The 17,790-nt window shown below is 45.6% G+C and overlaps 1 protein-coding gene across 2 annotated transcripts in view; it reads left to right on the top strand.

Moving 5' to 3' along the window:
- The window catches only part of SMAGP (small cell adhesion glycoprotein), a 47,462-nt gene extending 30,241 nt beyond the window's left edge, over positions 1 to 17,221 (top strand). For both annotated transcript variants that reach the window (XM_088466297.1, XM_088466288.1), the window contains exons 2-4: positions 3,125 to 3,205; positions 13,541 to 13,618; positions 16,663 to 17,221. In XM_088466297.1, coding sequence (XP_088322423.1) covers positions 3,181 to 3,205; positions 13,541 to 13,618; positions 16,663 to 16,838 — 279 coding nt within the window. In that variant the 5' untranslated portion in view covers positions 3,125 to 3,180 and the 3' untranslated portion in view covers positions 16,839 to 17,221. The remainder of the gene's footprint in view (positions 1 to 3,124; positions 3,206 to 13,540; positions 13,619 to 16,662) is intronic.
- Positions 17,222 to 17,790: the final 569 nt, after the last annotated feature.

Raw genomic sequence — 17,790 nt, 5'->3', positions numbered from 1 at the left:
CACTCTGTTTAAGGCGTGAGGGGTGTGAGAACGGGCATTCCCCGACCTAACAGCACGCAGAATGGAATAGCTTCGGGAGCTCCCTCCCATCGCTATTTAATTCGCGTTCAATTTAATCGAGCCCAAAGTCACTTGGTGCCATTTTAGGAGGGGCAAAACAGTACCTACAAAGGGAACTAGAGTAGCAAGGAATGTCCCTATATTCCAAGTACTAGTATCGTGTTGGTTGGTCAAACTGGCAAAATGTCACAATAGGCGTGATTCAATTCAAAGTAATGATGAACAGCCCCGGGAGGGAGCTCCTGGAGGTATGCATTTCAACGTGATGTTTGGTCTGACTAAAGGTTTTCTTCTCGCACCCCCTGGGGGTGTGAGGAGAAATCTGACAAAAGTGATGGCTGCGCGGCTGTTTGCTGGCTTAATGCGGCGATAAGTTTTGCGACTGGCACTTTAGTCAGAGAATGCCGGTTCTTGCTAAACACCCAGGTTAAGATGCAAGAACTGGCATTCTCTGACTTAACAGCGTGCTGAATTGAATAGCCCCGGGAGCTCCCTCCCTAGGCTATTCAGCATCGCGCTGAATTGAATCGTGCCCAATGTACAGTTGCTGATTTACTGTATGATTATGCTTGCCCAGAGATCAGAATGCCACTGGTTTAATGTGAATTTAGAAATCTGCTTTTAAGGCCAGATTCAAATAGGTGTGAAAAGTTGCGTTTGGCGAAAAGCGTTCGAAGGGTGAAGTTTTTGCCCCATTTGCCAGTTTTGCTGCAATCTTTTCGCTTATTTTCGCAATGCATGCTCCCGCTTTTCGTCCTATCAATTAACAAAACACAACTCATATGTGCGATAATTGCGCAAGGCGAAACTAGCAAAGTACAGCACATTTCTGGGAAATCAGTCTGTACCCCATAAAAAGTCTGACACTGGAAATCAATATAGAAGTGTATTAATAGCCCTAATAAATTTTATTTTGGGTTCTTAAATTGAGTCAAATGGCTGTTACATGCATATTTGCAGATGTGTGGAAACATGATAAAAAGCTAATTTTTTTTAGTTTTTTAAATTGGGGGTACATTAAAATGGGTGCTAATATATTTTGTCTATAAAGTGCAGTTTTAAAATAAAAAAAACTTAATGTTAAATACACCTGCTGCAGCCACCTACAATCCAAAAAACACCTGTCCCATCCATACAGCCCCCCCAAAATACCTGACCCAGTACTTTAAACCCATTTTCAAACTCTTAATATTTTCAACCCATAAATTACATGTCATTATTAGGGGAAATTAAGCCAATTAAATTTTTTTATTATTTTTTGGCCCAATTGGTCATTAGGGTAGGGTGTCCAAAGGGTTCTGAACAAAGGGCCTGATTCAGAGCCGGACGCTCTGACCAGAGCGCTCGCTCTGAATCAGGGCCCTCCTACCTAAAATTGGAGCTGCCTCCTGGCCACTCGCATAGCTGTGGGTGACCACCCACAGCTTATGCGATCGGCCAAAAAGATGGTCGCGATGGTCAAGACCATCGTGACCATCGGGCTTGCGACGAGACTCTGCGGTAGGGTCTCGCTGCCGCAAGCCCAGGAGTGATTTTGGCTCTATCAGAGCCAAAAGCACTCCCACTGACATCACTAGTGGTGTCAGTGGGGCCGGCCCCAGACGGTAGGCGTTCCCATGGGAACGCCTCCGTCTGGGCAGCAACGCCCCCGGCACGCCCACCAAAGGGGGCGTGCTGTCCTCACCATCGACAGCACGCCCCCTTTGGCGCGAGACCCATAGCGACAGCTTGGCTGTCGCTATGCGGGTCTCGCGGATGCGCACGACGGAGCTCCCTCCTTCATGCGCACTAGGGCACCATCGGCCTGCATGCGAGCGCTCGCGAGCGGGTCTGAATTAGGCCCAAAGTCCCCACATTTTTGGCCAAATATAAAATGTGCAAAATCTCTTATCACCTGCTCTGAGATGGGGAAAACTTTTTGCTGGTTTCTGCCTAGGGAGTTTTCGCACAAGTGAATACTCCGGCAATTGGATAGCGTGATACGCACATATGCGTAAAAAGTTTGCACCTGCGAACGCTTTTTGCCAAACCCGACTTTTCGCTCCTAATTGAATATGACCCTTAGGCCCGTATTCAATTTGAGCCGAGCCGTGATAATTTAACGCGGTCCAGACTTAATGCCGACTTCGCCTGTTTTGTAGGCATTAAATTAGCGCGCGTATCCCCGTGTACAATTTGAAAGTAGGTGAAAACGGGACCCGGCGATACTTGGATCGGCATAGAAAAAACAAAACAGGAATTTTCGGGAAATAATCCTAGGACCCCCCCCCCCCCCCATAAAGATGTCCAGACATGGATCACTATGGGTACCCTCGTTTTTGGCTGCAAAAGAAAGTCGGGCTTTTAAATAGCCGCTGCTGGTGTTTGTGGGGTTTTTTTTCCTGCCTTTGAAGAAGTGATGCAGAAGAGCACTTAGCTTTTTTTTTTTTTTTTTTCGTTTTTAAAAGTGGTACCATCAAAATTGGGGTACATGAAAATGGGTAGTTAGCATATTTTTAAGTCCCAAAACGCATATTTTGAAAATTCTGCAAAAATGCACCTGCTACGGCTATTTGAAACCCTGACTTCCTTCAGGAGTTAAAAATGGGGGTACCCATAGCGATCCCCTATGTCTACACATGTTTAGGGGGTCCCTAGAATATTTCCCCAAAATTCCTGTTTTGTTTAACCTGTAAAAAAAGGGGTAAAAATTTTCAAAAGCAATGACATAAGGTCCCCAGGCTTGCCAGCCAGTGGTGGTTTCTAAACATATTGGGAACAAAATGTGTAGGGTTCCACCGTATTTTAGACACCAACCCAAGGCTGCTTTACCGCCTATTACATTGCATTGACTTTCCGCCTAGGCGGAAAGTCTTTCAAATTGAATATGGGGTAAAACCAAAACAGGCGATAATTACTTCATCGGCGGTAAATTACCGCGGATCCAGACTTCATACCTTAAATTGAATATGGCCCTTAGTGTGTTAAATGTCATATTTGGAGACATTTGAGCATTGCACCCTAAATAAAACAAATAAAATGCACAATGCTCACATTTGATTCTGTGCTCCTTTTCTCCTTTCAGCTAAACTGTGATATACTGTAGATTAAGTACTGGAGTGAGAGTATTCCACCTACATTATGGACCCTTCAGACTCTGTCACAGGTAAGTGTTCCATTGAAACCATTGCGGCAGAACTTGGCAATTGTGCAGTATAGCATTTAATTGGCAGCTTATGTTTAAATTACTTGCCATCATTATCCTGACAATTTGTTAGTAAAATACCATATTCATCATAAATTTATTGCATCATTAAACTACCTGGTTAAAGGTTACACCTCTTGCTTAAACGGCATGTCTTTTAAAAGCCGCAACAGTTAAGATAATTAGAAATACATTGATTCTATTTTTGACTAGAAAGGATTTACTAATGTCAGGAAGTCTGTATACTCGGAACTCTACAATATTGGTATCCCTCTATATATAGATAGATAGATCTCATCTCTCAGGGCTGGATTAAGGCTTGTGGGGGCCCTGGGGCAACGAAGTTGCGGGGGCCCCCACCAAGACACACGAAGCCTATCCTCCCCCCCCTTCCACACAGACCCTACCCCTCCTGATTACTTACCTTCTGGCTCTGTGTTGTGAATACAGCAGCACAGTCAGCGCTGCCGCATAGAGCGCAACATCAGTGATCTGCGTCACGGACATGTTTCACGTGATGCTGATGAGGGGACTCGGGAACCGCTCTGCACTCTATGCAGCAGGTGGCATTCAGAACACAGATCAGCAGCAGCTCAGCCCCCATCCGGGAACAGGACAGGGGACACATGCACATACTGTATATACACAACATATATACACATAAAAATATATATGTGAAAAAATTTAATCTGTTTGAAAGCGCCTATGTGGTAAACAAAGTGCTTTGCATAAATAAATAATGCTGATAATAAGCTAATTAAGGTAAGGTTTTTGTGTGGTAGTTAAACCAGAAAGTGCATAGTGCAATTATGGAAAAAGTTTTTGGTAATAAATATAAACCAAAATTACCCCCTAATAAAGTGCAAGTTGTGTAAGAGTAAAAACTGTACTCTGACTAAAACATATACATAAAAAATAGAGTTTATTTTAAAGCAATAAAAATTATATAAAGATAAAATAAATAATGGTGTGCAAAAATCACGTACTATTTACAACAATAACGTTTCTTGTATAGACCCATATATTAGAGCATACACAAATAAATAAAACACTATAAACAAGACATCAATTAGTATGTTTAAAAAAAGGACATATGTGGCTTATCTGATATAACAGCAGTAAGTTCATGAATGGTAAGAGGAGCATCCAACGCGTTTCATCTGCCAATCAGACTTCTTCAAGAAGTCTGATTGGCAGATGAAATGCGTTGTTTTTTATTTGTGTATGCTCTAATATATGGGTCTATACAAGATACGTTATTGTTGTACATAGTACGTGATTTTTGCACACCATTATTTATTTTATCTTTATATAATTTTTATTGCTTTAAAATAAACTCTATTTTTTATGTATATGTTTTAGTCAGAGTACAGTTTTTACTCTTACACTACTTGCACTTTATTAGGGGGTAATTTTGGTTTATATTTATTACCAAAAACTTTTTCCATAATTGCACTATGCACTTTCTGGTTTAACTACCACACAAAAACCTTACCTTAATTAGCTTATTATTAGCACTATTTATTTATGCACAGCACTTTGTTTAGCACATAGGCGCTCTCAAACAGATTACATTTTTTTCACAATTTTAATAACAGCTGATCACCACAGTTGTATATCTTCTGTTGGAGCTGACACCCACACTATAGGGGAGTGCTATATACATATGCTCTTTGTACTTAAAAAGGTATATATTTTTTAACAAATACGACTTAAATATGTTTGTCTGATTATACAGTTTTTAAAGAGAAGGAATTTTCTTTATTGAATCAAGTAAGGGTGCTTATTATCTCTTGGTGCTGTGTTCTTTCTCATATATACACATATATATATATATATATATATATATGTGTGTGTGTGTAACGGTACATAAACACTTACATTTTATGCAGTTGCTGTTGCCTTCATTAGGCACCACCCCTCGCGCCATAATCTCGCGATTCGCAGGTTATATGGGGGCGGGGACTTACCGTATTGCCTCTGCCTCCACTTCGGCCACAATAACAGCAGGGGAGGAAGTTGCTCCATCAGCGTGAGCTAGAGGTGGGGGCCTCGGGGCGACCTCCCCTGTTGCCCCTCCCTTAATCCGGCCCTGTATATATAACCAAAATTTCTCCTTCATCCACTAGGGGACACTGGAGTCTCAGTACAGTGGGGTATAGATGTGGGATAACCGGGAGCTGGCACTTTAATAAATCTGAATAGTAGCTAGCTCCTCCTCCTCTACACCCCCCTACAGGTCAGTCTTAAGTTTGTGACAAGGGAGCTGGTCACATACAAAGAGCTCTCTGCTAAAAATCAAGTATCCTCAATCAGCAAGAGGATCAGACAGGCAGCTCACTGCCCCTGCCTGTCTGCTTCGTTGGAGCTGCCGGGGAGACCTCACCGCCACTGCTTGCGGCATGCGCTGGGGTCTTCAGCTACAGAGACAACTGTCTCTGGGTGGTACCCAGATGCGCTGCGCTCGTCGCAATCCCCCATTAGCTCAGCCCGCCGCTGGCAGCATTTGGCAGCAAGAAGGTTAGTGACTCCTGGCACCCTGAGTAGCAGGGTGGCCAGGAGAAAATGACAGGCGGGCATTAAAAAAGCATCAACTAATACAGCGCTGAAAGGTGCCAGAATGGAGGGGGTGGAGCCTAACACAGTTCTGCTCCTGCCTCTCAGCTGCCTCAGCGCTCCCAGGAGGAAGCTTCTGGCCATTTTAGAGGACACAGGCTGCTGACAAACGCAGTAGAGAGACCTGTCTGCCCAGATTGTGACTGCACAGTGGGGTTAGACTTGTGAAGAGAAGGTTAGACTGTATTTACACAGCAATTACAGCACATTATATTGTGTTACACAGAGCTGGTCTCTGCGTCAGCGCTGGTTGGGCTGGGTTAATAGCATAATCTCCCTCTATACCCTTAATCTCTCCTTTCTAAACAGTCTCTCTGTGTGTTTGTGTGTGTCACTACCTTTTCTCTGTGTGTATGTGTGAACAGTGAATTGTTAACATGACTTCAAAGGGGTCTAAGGCTGCACAAAAAGCTTTCTCTTGTAAGAATTGTGCATAGAAGTTTACACAGGGACTATCATCCAGTTCCCTGTTGTGTGAGAAGTGTGTTTCAGAAACAGACTGCAGCATCCCTACAACACTCTATTTGGGCTGATCAAATTACATCAGTCATGTCTCAAATGTCTGCAGAGCTGGAAGCTTCTCGCAGGGAGAGAGGTTGAAAGATCTGAGGTCTGCCTTCTCTGAACCAAACTGGGCGCGGTCTTTAGCCAGGCCTGTAGAAGGGCTCACAAGGGTTATGTCATCCCAGGTTCCTCCCGTGGCATCTTCCTGTAGTGTCCCTGCTAGGAGACTAATACCGAATCCCCTTATGTGGGATGATCCGGAAGAGGACGACATGCCTGTTACAGAGGAAGGGGAGGTACAGGACCCGCCAGACGAAGCGGAGCCTGTATCTCAGGGTGTAGAGGTGCTGATTGCAACTATCCTCCAGGTGTTACATGTTGAGGACATGGACCCTGTGGAAGTTAGGTCGTCTATCTTTAATAAGAAACAAAGACTAGCAGCCTCCTTTCCAGTGTCTGAGGAATTGGACGAGATCCTTACCTCAGCGTGGAAACACCCAGATAAAAAAATTCAGATCTCACGTAAACTTTTATCCTACTATCCCTTTCCTGCAGAGAGCAGAAAATTATGCGAAACACCTCCTTCAGTGGACTCTTCAGTGTCACGTCTGTCTAAAAAGACTGTGCTCCTGTTCCAGGAGCAGTTTCTTTAAGGTAGTTTCTAACTTCCTGTCAGAAGATTCCTTTAACGTCTATGTTCACTGTAGCGGGGGTGTCCCTTCGACCCGCATTAGTCAGCTGTTGGGTCAACAAGGCGGTGGAAGCATGGGCTACGCAGCTTGCTGAGGGCCTTAAGACTGGTGTTCCGGCAGAGGATCTGGTTCCTCTAGCGGAACAGATTGCAGAATCTGCTTCTTTTCTTGGAGAGGCTTCAAAAGATATATTTGTAGTCTTTCCTCTAGATCCTCGGCTTTGGCTGTCTCAGCCCGCAGACCCCTGTGGCTGAGACGATGGCAGGCGGATGCGGAATCAAAGAGAGCCGTGGAAGCGCTTCCATTCACAGGGGAAGCTCTGTTTGGAACGGAACTGGATAAGTGGATATCTCAAGCCACAAGTGATAAGTCCACTTATCTCCCATCTGCTGCTCCTCCTCCTAGGAAACCCTTTGCTGGACTGTCCTTTCGTATCTCAGGGGTCGTGTCAGAGGAGCTCCCGCTATCTTCCGTGGTTCCAAAGGCAGGGGTAGAGCCACTGCATCCTCTTCCCAGCAGGATAAGCCTCCGGCATGATGCGCTCCCTTCGCTCCTGGGGGACCCCAGGGTGGGAGCTCGCCTTCGCAATTTCAAAGAAGTTTGCATCAAGTCTTGCCAGGACGCATTGGTCCGGGACATCATTATTCAGGGGTTGAAGTTGGATTTTCAGATCCAACCTCCTCCTTGTTTTTTCACAACTGGTTTGCTGGCATCAGCGGACAAATGGGTTGTAATACAGGAAGCAATAGAAAAGCTACTGTCTTCTCGAGTAATAGTGCATGTCCCTATCCATCAGCCGGGTCAAGGCTTTTATTCCAGCTTGTTTGTAGTTCCCAAGCCGGACGGCTCAGTGAGATCCATTCTGAACTTGAAACATCTCAATCCTTACTTTTGGACCTTCAAGTTCAAAATGGAGTCCCTGCAGTCTCATTGCAGGGCTCAAGAGGGACGAGTTTCTCGTATCCTTGGACATAAAGGTTGCCTATCTCCACATTCCCATTTGGCCTCATCAGGCATTTCTTTGGTTCGCAGTGCGGGCTTCTCATTTTCAATTTCAGGCCTGACCTTTCGGTCTTTCATCAGCACCAAGGTCATGGCAGTAATGATGGCCCTTCTTCGGATTCAAGGGGGTTACTATCATCCCGTACTTGGACGACCTGCTTCTCAAGGCTCAGTCAGTCACTCATTTACTGCAGGACATCCGGGTAACAGTCTACTGTTACAACACGGATGGATCCTGAATTACCAAAAATCTCATCTACAGCCTACTCCGCGTCTGCCTTTCCTAGGGATGATTTTGGACAGGGTGGAGCAGAAGGTATTTCTTCCGTAGGAAAAGGTCCCCTCCATCCAACACATGGTGCGCTTGATACTGCGTCATTGCAGGGTGTCAGTACACCTGTGTATTCGCCTTCTGGGGAAGATGGGTGCAACCTTCGAGTCCATCCAATACGGGAGGTTCCATGCCCGACCATTCCAACTGGACCTCCTCTCTGTGGTCAGGGTCCCACCTTTTTCTTCACCAGCGAGTTCAACTGTCACCCAGGACTCGAACATCTCTCCTTTGGTGGCTGAATTCCTCTCACCTATTGGCAGGCAAGCGGTTTGCAATGTGGGAATGGATTCTCTTCACCACAGACGCCAGTCTGAGAGGATGGGGACAGTGACTTGGGGAAGACACTTTCAGGGTTGCTGGACTCGACTGGAGGCAGTACTGCCCATAAACATTCTGGAGCTAAGGGCCGTGTTCTATGCTCTTCAGGTAGCACATCCTCTGAAGGGCTGTGGCATCAGAGTGCAGTCCGACAATGCCACGGCTGTGGCGTACGTCTGTGGACAAGGCGGCACCAAGAGTTGGTCCGCCATGAGGGAGGTAAGCCGCATTCTTCTCTGGGCAGAGGAATTTGCTGTAGCGATATCCGCAATTTTCATCCCAGGGGTAGAAAATTGGGAGGCAGACTACCTCAGTCAACAAGACTTTCACGGGAGAATTGATGCTCAATCCACAGGTCTTTCAACAACTGATTCAGCGTTTGGGTCTCCCTCAGGTAGATCTCATGGCGTCTAGGTTGAACCATCAACTGCCTCTTTACTGCTCACCGACAAGAGATCCACAGGCGGTGGCAATGGATGCTCTAACAACTCCTTGGCGGTTTCAGTTTGTTTACCTGTTTCCACCACTCTCACTTCTTCCTCGTCTGCTTCAAAGAATTAAATGAGAGAGGGTAAAGGTTCTGTTGGTGGCTCCAGACTGGCGTGATATTCCAACCTACGTCTTCTACTGATAGACGACCCGTGGCCTCTTCCTCTGCAAGAAGATCTACTGCAACAGAGGGCCTGATTCAGAGCCGGACGCTATTTCGCTCGCTCGTCCAGAAAAAGGGGCTGGCTATTTAAATTGACCGTTCGCTCTTTGCAGTCTGTTGACGCCTCTATGTGTGAACGAGCGAACAAAACATGCGTACTTTTTTTGTAAAAAAACGCCCCCTGGCCGCTCGCATCCTACGTCATCTCCGCTATTTTTTGATTAATGGAGTACATCGAAAGGCGTGTGAACTGCTTGCAGTGCTTGTGGTTCAGGCTAAGAAACAACCAAGTGACGTGGTCGATGACGCTGCTTTGTTAATTATGCACACCCTTAAAACGCCTGTTTTGGCACGCCTGCGTTCGGATCTCCACTCCCCGTTTTCAAGCACCTTCCCCTGTTACCACCCACAAACGCCTCATCCTGTCACTCAAATTAGCAGGCATTCGCTATTTTGCGAGCACACTATTTTCGGCTGCACTGACTGGTTCGCGCATGCGTACTAAAACCCATGCGCAGATGTGCGAACATAGCTCGGAGCGAACGAGCGGCCGCTTACGAGCGGCTCTGAATCAGGCCCAGAGTCCGTTTATCTATCAGGACTTAAAGCAGCTTCGTTTGACGGCGTGGCTGTTGAAAGATTATCCCTTCCAGGGTGATTTCTACTATGTTATGGGCTAGAAAGGAAGTTACCTCAAAGCACTATCGTATATGGAAGGCGTATGTCTCTTGGTGAACGCAAGGGTGCTCCACCGTCAGAATTCAACTTAGCCAGGCTGTTTCTTCTACAGGCTGGTTTATCAGCAGGTCTTCGTCTGGGATCTTTGAAGGTTCAAATATCTGCTCTGTCTATTTTCTTTCAGAAGACACTAGCTTTATTGCCGGATGTCCAAACATTTCTACAAGGAGTTGTCTGGTTACAGCCTCTGGGCCTAATTCAGACCCGCTTGCGAGCGCTCAGTCGATGTTGCCCAACTGTGCATGCGCACGACGGAGGCGGCTCCGTCGTGCGCATGCACGAGACCCGAATAACTGCCAAACCGTCGTTATGGGTCTCGCACCAAAGGCAGCGTGCTGTCGATGGTGATTTACAGCACGCCCCCTATGGTGGGCGTGCCGGGGGCATAGCTGCCCAGACGGAGGCTGGGGCCGGCCCCACTGACATCACTAGTGATGTCAGTGGGAGTGCTTTTGGCTCTGATAGAGCCAAAAGCACTCCAGGGCTTGCGGCAGAGAGACCCTACCACAAGGGTCTCGTCGCAAGCCCGATGGTCGTGATGGTCTTGACCATCGCGACCATCATTTTGGCCGTTCGCTATAGCTGTGGGTGGTCACCCACAGCTATGCGAGCGGCCAGGAGGCCGCTCCTAAAACTAGGAGGGACGGCCCTGATTCAGAGCGAGCGCTCTGTCAGAGCGTCCGGGTCTCTGAATCAGGGCCTGTGTTTGTACCTCCAACGGCCCCATGGAATTTGGATTTGGTCCTCTTGTCTCCAGTCTTCCCTATTTGAACCTTTGCAGACTGTGGAATTAAACTTTTTATCATGGAAAGTGGTTCTCCTTTTGGCGCTCGCCTCTGCTAGGCGTGTCGGAGCTAGGGGCACTTTCTTGTCTTCTGCCTTACCTCATCTTTCATGAGGATAGGGCTGAGCTACGTACGCAGTTATCTTTTTTGCTTAAAGTAGTGTCTGCATTTCACATCAACCAACCGATTGTGGTTCCGGTGTTTAAAGAAAATTCTTCGGTTTCCAGATCCCTAGACGTTGTCCGGGTTCTTCGGATTTATGTTGATAGAACTGCATCCCTCCGGAAGTCTTATACGCTGTTTGTTCGATATGATATGGCATGTCCTGGCCGGCCAGCTTCTAAGGCAACTATTTCTAGATGGATTAGTCTAATTGAAGTAGGAGGTTGTTTTGATGTATCCAGATAGGCCTGTCTGATTGTCACAGTGCATTCTAAGCGCTCGGTGGGTCCCTCATGGGCGGCTGCCCGCGGTGTTTCCCTGACCCAGCTTTATCGGGGGTGCCACTTGGTCAGGCCGGCATACTTTTGCAAAGTTTTTTCAGTTTCTTACCATTTTGACCCGTTTGCGGCATCTGCTTCACAGTATGGCCGTGCTGTTTTGCAGGGTTCTCTACGCTCTCCCGCCCGGAATGTGACCTCTGGGACGTCCCCACTGTACTGAGACTCCAGTGTCCCCCCTAGAGGATGAAGGAGAAAACAGGATTTTGGTACTTACCGATAAATCCCTTTCTTCGATTCCACAGGGGACACTGGACGCCCACCCAGCGCTGTTCCACCGGCGTTGTTTATTATTCTTCCTGGTTTGGACAATCCATTTTTGCTCAAGGTCTGCTTGATTTGTTTGCATATTTGCTTGTTTGTTCAATTATGTTCTACCTTCTCTATTCTATTTTCCAGCTCTCCTCGGGCACAGTTTCTTAAGACTGACCTGTATGGGGGTATAGAGCGGGAGGAGCTAGCTACTATTCAAATTTATTAAAGTGCCAGCTCCCGGTACTGAGACGCCAGTGTCTGCTGTGGAATCGGAGAAAGGGATTTATCGGTAAGTACCAAAATCTTCTTGTTAACTAGTCCTGTACATTGAGGGGATTGTGATCTAAATGACAGAGATTATGTTGGAAAATATTTCAATGCTAGGAGGACTGGGACTCTGATTCAGAGATGGTTGCTGCAGCTGTGGTTGCAGCCGCTCTTGCATATTCCTGCCAATGATCTTGCATTTGCCAATTTCAGCCTTTTCTTTGTTCTCCACTGTGCAGTGAGCGGTGAGGTGCCCACTTTCAGGCTGAGCAGCAGCAGCATCATCAAACGGAGAGATGTACTAAGCCTTGTAGAGAGAAGGTTGGAATACGTCCACGCTAAAAATGTGGTCAAACCTATGAAAATGCAGTTTTCAGAGATTTGACCATAATCGCAGTATGCACAAACTTGTTTCCTGTTAGACTATGGGCTTCTTATGAGCGTTTTCCCTGAGAGGGATCCAGTAAGATCCCTCCCAGGGTCCTCTGCGGCTCACGCATGTGCTGGCCTGCCGCCGCGTATGCGCAGAAGGACACCATGAAGGACAGCTCTTATTGGGAGAGCTGTCCTTTGCTTAAATCTTCATGCATATGGTGTTACTAAATTTCAGTACGCATGCAATCATTGGTGGGATGCGTTGCATCCAAATGCGACGCTTGATGCATCCTGCCCAAAGTACCAACCATTCGGCTCTTCTCTTCCAAGCTGAGTTTGGAAAATGACAGTTAAGAGCTGATTGGTTGGTACTTTATCTCTTCAAGGCTTAGTACATCTCCCCCTTTGTGATTAGTCCTGTAGAACAACATGGCTGTAATGGGGTGATTCAATTGTGGCGAGCTCCCTCTTCTGGGCGTCTATGCGAATAGCAATTGTTTCTTCATTCAGGCACCCATTAGTACTTACTGTGCCCACAAGCATCGGGTTTAGCCCCGCAAAGCTGCTAAATCAGTCTAAAGGGGAGGTTAGGGCGCCTAAACCACCGTTGTGCCCCAAAAACGGGACTATAGACACCTCCGAAGGCTGCGAGAAAAATGTCACTGCCGCGGCTAATGGGCGTCTATCGGAGAAGCAATTGAATTGATCGGATAGTCATCCATTACTATAGACAGCCAGCGGGGGGCGTGCTCCACAATTGAATCGCCACCGAAGAGTCTGTATTTTAATATGGCAGTCTTGAGGCTTATTGATGTAATGTGCTTAAAACATGGTGAAAGTGTGGGCGGCTTTAGGATAATTCATTCTGTTACCTCTGCATTAACTTGGCCAGTGCGAAGTCCAATAGGCAGATGTGCTCTCATGCTGGGTAAGCAGCTAGGCAGTGGATACAGTGAAGACCTTGTAGTATCAGAGAAAAAAGTAAGTATGTGAATGTAATGTGTGGTAGTGTTATCTGGGCATGTTAGCCTTGGCTATAGCCTGTTACATGAAGGTGGACAACTACTGAAGTTCATGCATAAGTATACGGTACATGCTCTAATGTCATGTGCAGAAATCCTTCACTGAAGTGAGGAAACTAGGTCTGGCACTGGAGTACAATCTAACAAGTCTTGAAAGTGATAATTGTTCCATGTTGATGCTGATGGTGTAGACTACTCTTCCAATGTACAAACAAACTTTGTCTAATTTTTAATAGAATTATCACCACCAGCTGTGAATCCCACTACAAGCTCCTCTTCTGATGTGGAAGGTTTTGATATAGCTGTCATTGCAGGTAATCAATTGAAGGGGGCCTGGTAATTTATTATATTCTTGAGGATAGAATGATGCTTGTAGACTTTAGCATATTGATATATAGATAGATATACAGTCAGGTGCATAAATATTGGGACATTGACAGAATTTTCATATTTTGACCTCTATTCACCACCACAATGGCTTTGAAATGAAACAAACAAGATGTGCTTTAACTGCAGACTTTGTTTTAATTTGAGGGTAATTACATCCAAATCAGGTGAACGGTGTAGGAATTACGATTTCTATATGTGCCTCCCACTTTTTAAGGGGCCAAAAGTAATGGGACTATCAACTCAAAAGCTATTTCATGGACAGGTGTGGGCTATTCCCTCGTTATTTCATTATCAATTAAGCAGGTAAAAGGTCTGGAGTTGATTCTAAGTGTGACATTTGCATTTGGAATCAGTTGCTGTCGACTCTCAATATGAGATCCAAAGAGCTGTCACTATCAGTGAAGCAAGCTATCATTAGGCTGAAAAATCAAAACAAACCCATCAGAGAGATAGCAAAAACATTAGGTGTGGCCAAATCAACTGTTTGGAACATTCTTAAAAAGAAAGAACGCACTGGAGAGCTCAGCAACACCGGAAGACCACGGAAAACAACTGTGGTGGATGACAGAAGAATTATTTCCCTGGTGAAGAAAAACCCCTTCACAACAGTTGGCCAAATCAAGAACACTCTCCAGGAGGTAAGTGTATATGTGTCAAAGTCAACAATCAAGAGAAGACTTCACAAAGAGTGAATATAGAGGGTTCACCACAAGATGTAAACCATTGGTGAGCCACAAAAACAGGCCAGATTAGAGTTTGCCAAACATCTAAAAAAGCCATTACAGTTCTGGAACAACATCCTATGGACAGATGAGACAAAGATCAACTTGTACCAGAGTGATGGGAAGAGAAGAGCATGGAGAAGGAAAGGAACTGCTCATGATCCAAAACATACCACCTCATCAGTGAAGCATGGTGGTGGTAGTGTCATGGCATGGGCATGTATGGCTGCCAATGGAACTGGTTCCCTTGTATTTATTGATTATGTGACTGCTGACAAAAGCAGCAGAATGAATTCTGAAGTGTTTTGGGCAATATATGCTCATATTCAGTCAAATGCTTCAGAACTCATTGGACAGCGCTTCACAGTGCAGATGGACAATGACCCGAAGCATACTGCAAAAGCAACCAAAGAGTTTTTTTAAGGCTAAAAAGTGGAATGTTATGCAATGGCCAAGTCAATCCCCTGACCTGAATCTGATTGAGCATGCATTTCACTTGATGAAGACAAAACTGAAGGGAAAATGCCCCAAGAACAAGCAGGAACTGAAGACATTTGCAGTAGAGGCCAAGCAGAGCATCACCAGGGATGAAACACAGCGTCTGGTGATGTCTATGTGTTCCAGACTTCAGGCTGTAATTGCCTGCAAAGGATTTGCAACAAAGTATTAAAAAGTGAAAGTTAGATTTAGGATTGTTTTGTTTGTCCCATTACTTTTGGCCCCTTAAAAAGTAGGAGGCACATATAGAAACCGTTGTAATTCCTACACCGTTCACCTCATTTGGATGTAATTACCCTGAAATTAAATCTGAAAGTCTGCAGTTAAAGCACATCTTGTTTGTTTCATTTCAAAGCCATTGTGGTGGTGAATAGAGGCCAAAATATGAAAATTCTGTCAATGTCCCAATATTTATGCACCTGACTGTATATTCAGCAGATATGCGTCTGCTGCAGATCCCTGGCATCAGACGATGAGGCCCCAGTGGTCTAGCGAGAACGAGGACAATCCCAGGCCCTGACTGCAGCGGCTTCTGGAGTGTCTGACACCAGAAGCAAGGACTGCCGCGTCTGATTCCACGTAAGCGAGGAATCTCCTATCCTGGTATCTCCGTGCGTTCGGTTGCAGTCCATGTCCCAGCGTTGCTGCTAACAAGCTAAGCCAAGACCTGCCGAAATCACCAGCACAATTACTGATGTTTTGGCCCGGCGGAAGTAGATGGAGTCGCATTATCTGCGTATTAATACAGATGCTAAGTACTGCTGGCTCAAACATAAGAAATAAAATTAAAAGCTAAGGATTGCATGAGCAGTCCCCTGTTACAAAAAGGTGCGCCTTGATCCTGCCACACCAAACTTACAACGGAATTCCTGTGGCTAGGGGCGGAGTATATATGGAGCAGTGTTCTCCCCAGAATTTTTTTTCCAGCCGGGTGGCATCCAAAAGTAGCTGGGTGGGGGCCTTCGCAATTATGCGCGCGCCGGTAAAAGGGGTATCTCCCTTACCAATTCAACCCGACAGGTCTCAGGCTGCTACTCCACTGGCTCAGTCAAAAGTGCCCATTATACAGTGTCCCCTGTAGTTTTCCCCTTTATGCATTGCCCCCTGTAGTTTAACTTTGCCTTTATGCATTGCCCCCTGGCTGAAGTAGTGCCCCCAGACTGGCCCCTTATGCAGTGCCCCCAGGCTTAAATAGTGTTCCTTATGCAGTGCCCCCAGACTTAAATAGTGCCCCCAGGCTGGTCCTGGCCCCAGCCCTTACCTTTACTTGCTGGCCGCTCGCGCTGACTGGATCTAACTAGATCCAGCAGGCGTGCGGGACAGGCTCCTCACATCGCGGGTGACGTCACCCGCGCAGTGCTTTACTGGAAACGCTGGCCTCTGAAGCGATTGGAGGCTTCTTTAGCCTCCGGTCACTTCAGAGGCCAACGTTCCACAGCAGGGGCCGGCGGGGAAAAGTGCCGGGCGGCAAGCTGTTTCTGCCGGGCAATGCGCCCGCAGAAAACAGCCTGAGGAGAACACTGTGGAGGAGGACCCAGTGCATCCTGGGAGCTGAAAGCTTTAACTGTTTGGTGCCTGGATCTCTCCAACCACATTACCCCATGGTATCCCTATGGACCCTGAAGAAAAGAGAAAATATAACGCACTATAATACAGTATAGATTAAACCAGCTAGGATCTTGTGTGCTTAATACTAAAAAAAAAATATTATAACCTTACAGTTTTATTCTTCCTCCTCGCCCGTATAGGTGTAATAGCTGCTGTTTTCATAACACTGCTGATTGTGTTGGCGCTGGTTGCAGTTTACTTGTACAAACACAAAGGCAGCTACCGTACCCATGAGACGGAAGACGAGGGGGAGGCGAAGCAGTCTTTACAGATGCAGAGTGAGACCTGTGAAGAAAAGCAGGAGTACTTCATGTGACCTGCACCAGATGCTGACTGTTACAAAGTAGTGCACTGTACCTTAAGACCTTCTATTTATTTGGTATGATGTGTTTTGAGACCTGTTAAAGAGCCAGGGAGAATTGTGGTGGTTCAGAAAATGTGGATACCTCTGACTGCCTTATATTAAAAAAACTGAATGTATACTACAGTAACAAAAGGTGTTTTTTTTTTTTTTTTTTTGTTTGTTTGTTTGTTTTTTAACCAGTTAAATTTCACTGTTTATATTCTCCATGTTGGCTTTTTATATATTATGGTTAAACTTATGATCTAGTACTGTCTCCAAGCTAAATCAATTAGTGTAAAAAATGCCATGTTTGTAATGCCTTTTCTATCTAATAAACTTATTTTTGTTGTGTTTTTTTAATGGTTTTTGTTTTCATATGAAAACATCATGCTATAAAACCTAAAATCTGTGCAAGCACAATTGGTATTGCCCATGCAGCAGCATTCTTTGCTAAATCATACCCTTAAATTACTCTGTACTTGCAAATATTTCACTTAGTGGTGTTTACTCAGTTTCCTGAGAACTAATGTTAATGATCTTGCAGAATAATGTTGCAAACTGATGACTTGTGTATGTATCCCGCACATATGTATATCCAGAGTGCATCACAAATCTAATCCAGCATGCATTGCATATCCCTTATGCAGTTACTCATGTGACTAAATAACATTTGCCCCAGAGATGGTCTTGGCTTTGATCATATGTGCGATCTAGGCTGTGGTGACTGGCATATTTGTCAATTATCTGGTTTTGGACCAGATAGTTGTAATTTGTTATCGACGCTATTTGTGGCTATAAGAAATTATATACCACCAAAATGTATTGCTATACAATTCAGGGACTCTCTTTACTCCTCTTTTGGGGCTCCTGCACATGTGCGGTGGCCATTGCTAGGGAAGTTCTGGAGGAACCCTCTTCAGGTATG

This window comes from Taudactylus pleione, unplaced genomic scaffold, assembly GCF_031769625.1.
Source record: "Taudactylus pleione unplaced genomic scaffold, aTauple2 ptg000065l, whole genome shotgun sequence".
In the NCBI taxonomy this organism is placed as follows: Eukaryota; Metazoa; Chordata; class Amphibia; order Anura; family Myobatrachidae; genus Taudactylus; species Taudactylus pleione.
Note: the sequence above shows the minus strand (reverse complement) of the source record. Positions and strands in the feature narration are given on the sequence as shown.